A 6,484-nucleotide genomic window follows, 5' to 3' on the forward strand; every position below is an offset into this window, starting at 1 on the left:
GGTAGTGAGGTTGGCCCAGGATCGGACATTGTTTCGTTCTGCTGTGCATGGGGTCGCTATGAGTCGGTTCTGACTCGATGGCACCTGACAACAACAACAAAATGCTTTGTTTAACAATTTTAAGCTATAGAATTATGTTCCTCTGTGTGGTGTGTTGCTCTGATTTCATTTTCTTATGTGGCATGATTCAAAAAGTGAATAAACAGCAGCAAACATCTGGTATTAATTGGAACATGGAATGTCTGAAGTATAAATCAAAGAAAATTGAAGTTGTCAAAATAAATGAAATTTAGTGCTTGAAGATTGATAATCCTAGGCATTGGTGAGCTGAAGTGAACTGATACTGGCCATTTTGAATTAGATGCCAAGAAAGACAAAGAAGACTGGTGTTACATTCATTGTCAAAAAGGACATTTCAGGATCCATCCTGTGTTGTCATTGATACGATAATATCCATATGCCTACAAAGGAAGACCAGTTAATACTACTATTCAAATTTACGCACAGTGTTAATGCCAAAGATGAAGATGTTAAAGATTCTGCTGTCTGAAATGTATCAAACATTAAATCAAGATGCACTGATAGTTACTGGTGATTGAAATATGAAAGTTGGAAATAAAGAAGGATCACTAGTTGGAAAATATGGTGTTGGTGATAGAAATGATCCCAGAGATTGCCTGACAGAATTTTGCAATACTAATGTCTTATTCATTGCAAGTACCTTTTCCCGCAGCAATATAAGTGATGACTATATATGTGAATAAGGAAGACCATAGAAGAATTGTTGCTTTTGAGTTAGGGTGTTGGAGGAGAATATTGAAAGTGCCATGGGCTGCCAAAAGAACTAACAGATCTGTGTTGGAAGAAGTGCAGCCAGAGTGCTCCTTGGAGGCCAGGATGGCCAAACTTCATCTCTTATACTTTGGACATATTGTCAGGAGGGACCAGACTCTGGAGAAGATCTTGTGTTTGGTAAGGTGGAGGATCAGAGAGAAAGAGGAAAATCCCCAATGAGATGGATTGGCCAAGTGGCAGCATAGATGGACTCAAGCGTGGCAGCAGTAGTGAAGTTGGCCTAGGATCGGGCAGTGTTTCGTTCTGCTGTGCATAAGATCACTATGAGTTGGTACTGATTCGATGGCATCTAACAACAACAAAAATATATGTGAACCTCACCAGATGCAATACCCAGGATCAACAATGTCTATGGAAAGAGACTGTGGAAAAGCTCCATATCATCAATCAGAACAGGGCCAAAGGCCAACAATAGAACAGATCATCAATTCCACACATGCAATATCAAATTTTGAAGCTAAGAAAAATTAAGCAAGTCTTGAACAGAAAAAATATGACCTTGAGTATATTCCACCAGAATTTAGAGACTGTCACAAGAATAGATATGACACGTTGACCAATATTGACCGAAAGCCAGAGAAGTGTGGGATGCCATCAAGAATATAAAATATGAAGAAAGCAAAACATCATTAAAAAGATCGAAAAAAGAGACCAAATGGATGTCAGAAGAGACGCTGAAGCTTGCTCTTGCATGCAGAGAAGCTAAAGCAAATAGAAGACATGAGGAAATAAAAGTAGAAAATTTCAAAGGGCAACTTGAGAAGACTAAGTCAAATATTGAAATGAAATGTGCAAAGACATGGAGTTAGAAAACCAAAGGAGAAAGACATGCTCAGCATTTCTCAAACTGAAAGAACTGAAGAAAAAATTCAAATCTTGATTTGCAATATTGAAGGATTGCTGTTGTGTTGCTATAGGATCAGCACTGGAGTGCACACCACAAGGTCAGCTGTTGAAACCCACTTGTTGCTCCTTGGAAACCCTATAGAGGGCCGCTATGAGTCAGAACCTATTGATGGCACTTAACAACAACAACAACAAGAATGGGTAAAATATTTAACGACACAAGAAGCATCAAAAAAAGATGAAAGGCATACTCAGAGTCACTGTACCAAAAAGAATTCAGCCATTTCAAGAAGTAGCATATGATCAAAGACTGAAGGTATTAAAGGAAGAAGTCCAAGCTACACTGAAGGCATTGATGAAACACAAGCCTCTGGCAATTGATAGAATACCAACTGAAATATTTCAGCACTGAAGGTGCTCACTCATCTGTTCTAAGAATTTGGAAAACAGCTACCTGGCCAACTGATTGGAAGAGATCCATACTTGTGCCCATTCCTAAGAAAGGTGACACAAGGAAAGCAGAAATCATTGTACAATATCATTAATAGCACATGCAAGTAAAATTAAAACACAGCTGTAGCAGTACATCAGCAGGGAGTTGCCCGAAACTCAAGCTGTATTCAGAAGAAGACATGGAATAAGGAATATCATTGTTGACATCATATGGATCTTGCAGAAAGCAGAGAATAACAGAAAAAAGTTTATTTGTGCTTTATTGACTCTGCAAAGGCATTTGGCTGTGTGGATCATAACAAACTATGGATAACATGGTGAAGAATTGGAATTTCAGAACACTCAATTGTATTCATGCAGAACCGATACATAGACCAAGAGGCAGTCATTAGAACAGAATGGGGATACTGAGTGGCTTTAAATCAAGAAAGGTGTGACCCAGTGTTATATCCTTTCACCATATGTATTCAATCTGTATTTTAGCAAATAATCTGAGAAGCTGGATTATATAAAGAAGAACATGGCATTAAGATTGGAGGAAGACTCATTAACAATTTGTGCTCTGCGGATGACACAACTTTGCTAGCTAGAAGTACAGGGAACTTGAGGTACTTACTAATGAAGATCAAAGCCTTCAGTATGGATTGTACCACGTATAAAGAAAACAAAAATCTTCACAACTGGGATCAATAAATAACATCCTGATACAAGATTGAAGTTGTCACGTGATTTCATTTTACTTGAATCCATAATCAACACTCATGGAAGCAGCAAACAAATGATGTATTGCATTAGGCAGCAAACAAATGATGTATTGCATTAGGCAAGCCATGACATTTTCTGTTGCCTCATATACATATGAAAGCTGGAAAATAAATAAGGAAGACCATAGAATTGATTAATTTGCATCATGGTGATGGTAAATAATATTTAATATACTATGGACTTCCAGAAGAACAAACAAATATATCTTGTATGACATGCGACCAGAATGCACCTTAGAAACAAGGATGGTGAAGCTTTGTCTCAATACATGTTATCAGGAGGAGAAGGACATTATGCTTAGTAGAGAGTCAGTAGAGGAAGTCCGGTTTTGAACTGACACGGTAGCTGCAACAATGGGTTCAAACATAACAATGATTGTGAGGATGGTGCAGGACTGGGCAGTGTTTTAGTCTGTTGTTACGAGTTGACACCAACTTGACATCTAACAACACATATACGTGTGTGTCATTGTATGCTTAATTTATGCTTACCCATAATATTTTCCCTCTGGAGATATTTGTAAGTTCTAGAGTTATAAAGGAGTCCTGTTGAGGAGCTGTAGGATAAGCATGGGACTGCTAGCCATAAGATCAGTTCAAATCCACCAGCTACTCCTTGGAATCCTTATACAGGGTTTCTATGAGTCAGAACCACCATGATAGCACTTAATAACAACAGCATTGTCACCTATGCTGTTGCTGTGTGCTGTTGAGTCAGTTTCTGAGGCTGTCAATCTTTATGGGAGCAGAAAGCCTCATATTTGGAGCAGCTGGTGGACTCAAACTGCTGACTTTGTGGTTAGCAGCCCAATGCATAAGTCACTACACTACTAAAGATCCTTATAGTCTGATTGTACCATCATTAAATGATTTTTCTCCACTTTATTTCTCATGTTGCAATTTTTTCAACATTATGTGTATTTATGTATATTTATATATAAAATGAATCTTGCTTTTGCAGCACTTAAATGCAGAAAGGTCTTACAAGTCCCAGATTGCTACTTTACATAAATCCGTTGTAAAGATGGAAGAGGAGCTTCAGAAGGTCCAGTTTGAAAAAGTGTCCGCCCTTGCAGATTTGTCTTCCACAAGGGAGCTCTGTATTAAACTTGATTCAAGCAAAGAACTTCTTAATCGGCAGCTGGTTGCTAAAGATCAAGAAATCGAAATGGTATGTAGCATCTTATTGAAAAGATTTTGAAAAAATTCGTTGTTAAACTGTAAATTGCTACAATTTTAGAGAAGTAGAATTTTACAAAATACTCATCAAACCATGTCTTTCTACTTTTGATTTTATTCTTTCATGAATTGATTTTACACTTTTGTCAAAGATCAATTTGACCATGTTTGAGTGAATTTATTTCTGGGCTCTCTGCTATTTTACATTGATCTGTGGGATTGTTTTTCTGCCACATAGTTTTCTCTGCCACAAGCTACTTACTGTAGCTTGTAGTAAGTCTTCAAATCAGGTAGACGGATTTATTCTACTTTATTTTTCTTTTTCAAAATGATTTTAGCTAATCTGAGTCCTTTGCTTATTCATATAAATTTAGAATAATCTTGTCTAAATCTGTAAAAACATTGGTGTGATTTTTATAGAAGTAGTGATAAATCTGTTTTTGCCATTTGTAGAGAATTGATATTTTTACTACGTTGAGGTTTCCAATTTATGGACAGAGTATGGCTCTTCATTTATTTAGATACTCTTTGATTTCTCTCAGTGTTTTACAGTTTTGTTCAATTGACATGTATTTCTTTTTTAGCTATTGTAAATGATATATATTTTTTTATGTTGTTATCCACATTTTCACTGCCAATATATAGAAACAGTGGATTTTTATATGTTTATCTTATATTCTATGACCTCACTGAACTCAGTGATCAGTTCTACAAGTTTTTCTATAGATTCCTTCAGATTTTCTACATAGGCAATCATGTTATCGTTAACAAATAGACAGTTTCCCTTCTTCTTTCAGATATGTGTGCCTTTTCTTTCTTTATTGCATTGGCTAGAGCCTCCGGCCCTATATTGAATAAGAGTGGTGAGATTAGACATTCTTGTCTTGTTCCCTATCGAAGGGAAACAGCATTCAGTCTTTCCCTCTTAAATATAATGTTATCTAAAGTGTTTTGTAAGGATCTGTGGTAGTGTAGTGGTTACGAGTTGGGCTGCCATCCTCAAGTTCAGCAGTTTGAAACTACCAGCTGTTCCGCGGGAGAAAGATGAGGCTTTCTGCTCCAATAAAGATTTACAGCCTCGGAAACCTTATGCAGGGTCACTGTGAGTCGGAACCGACGCCACGGTACTTAACAACAAAAAAAGCATTCTGTGGATATTTAGGTTGATACTCTTTATTAAGTTGAAGAAGTTATGTTTTATTCCTATACTGTAGGATTTTTTGGTATGAATGGGTATTGAATTTTGTCAAGTGATTTTTTAGTTCCTACATCAAATTAACATGATCGTGTGATTTTTTTCTTTAGTCTATTGATGTGATAGATTATACTGATTGATTTTTCTAATATTCAATAGCGTTTCATCTCTTGAATCACTCACATAATTTTACATGGCCAAGGAGAGGGTAAGGGCAAAAGTTTTATCTCTTGTTTCCTGTAAAAATGGCCTAAGGCATTATGAAACCTTGGGTCAAAGTTTTCTTTTCCTTTTTAGAAAGTTTTATTGAAATGTAGTTCATATGCCATACAGCTCATCTAGATCTTAGTTTTCTGTCTTTAAAATGGATGTAATGTATCTATTATCTAAATCTTCTCAAGAGAAGCTTTGAGAACATGAATTTTAATTATTCTTCCTTTGGTGGTGGTAGTGGTGTGCTTTGGAGTCGGTTCCAACTCATAGCGACCCTGCACAGGGTTTCAGAGGCTATAAATCTTTACAGGAGCAGAATGCCTCATCTTTCTCCCATGGAGTGGCTGGGGGTTTCAGACTACTGACCATGAGGTTAGCAGCCTGACTTATAACCACTATGCTACCAGAGAAATCTTGAGAACATAAATTGGAATTATCCTTCCTTTGTTGTTGTTGTTGTTAAGTGCCGTCGAGTCGGTTCCGACCCATAGCGACCCTGTACAGGGTTTCCGAGGGTGTAAATCTTTAAGGGAGTAGAAAGCCTGATCTTTCTCCCGTGGAGCAGCTGGTAGTTTCGAACCACTGACCTTAAGGTTCGCAGCCCGATTCGTAACCACTATGCTACCAGAGCTCCTTTAGCACTCTTTAATTAATACATACCTTATGAGTTATTTCCTTAGGAATAATATTAACAGTACTCTGCAGAATCTTATAATTTTTAAATGAAAGCAAAAAATATTTTTAAAAATGTTGCTATAGTCTTAGGCTACACTGGATTTTAGAACTTAGAACTAGAGCATAGGACTTTCTTCCAATGTAAATGTTTTTGTTATAGTTCCTTCTAGTCCATTTCTTTCCCTATTCAAGACTTTTGCATGAAGTTGTTGTTAAATGCCATTGAGTTGTTTCCAACTCACAGGGTTTCTGAGGAGTCATTGGTGAGTTTGAACTTCTAACCTTGCAGTTCAAACTGACCATA

The 6,484-nt window shown here is 37.0% G+C and overlaps 1 protein-coding gene across 1 annotated transcript in view; it reads left to right on the forward strand.

The window, feature by feature from the left end:
* TSGA10 (testis specific, 10) overlaps positions 1 to 5,432 on the forward strand; it is a 167,118-nt gene extending 161,686 nt beyond the window's left edge. Inside the window, exons 11-12 of the mRNA XM_006870776.1 lie at positions 3,880 to 4,089; positions 5,403 to 5,432. Of these exons, the coding sequence (XP_006870838.1) occupies positions 3,880 to 4,089; positions 5,403 to 5,432 (240 nt within the window). The remainder of the gene's footprint in view (positions 1 to 3,879; positions 4,090 to 5,402) is intronic.
* The last annotated feature ends 1,052 nt before the right edge of the window (positions 5,433 to 6,484 follow it).

Source organism: Chrysochloris asiatica, unplaced genomic scaffold, assembly GCF_000296735.1.
Source record: "Chrysochloris asiatica unplaced genomic scaffold, ChrAsi1.0 scaffold00150, whole genome shotgun sequence".
Classification (NCBI taxonomy): Eukaryota; Metazoa; Chordata; class Mammalia; order Afrosoricida; family Chrysochloridae; genus Chrysochloris; species Chrysochloris asiatica.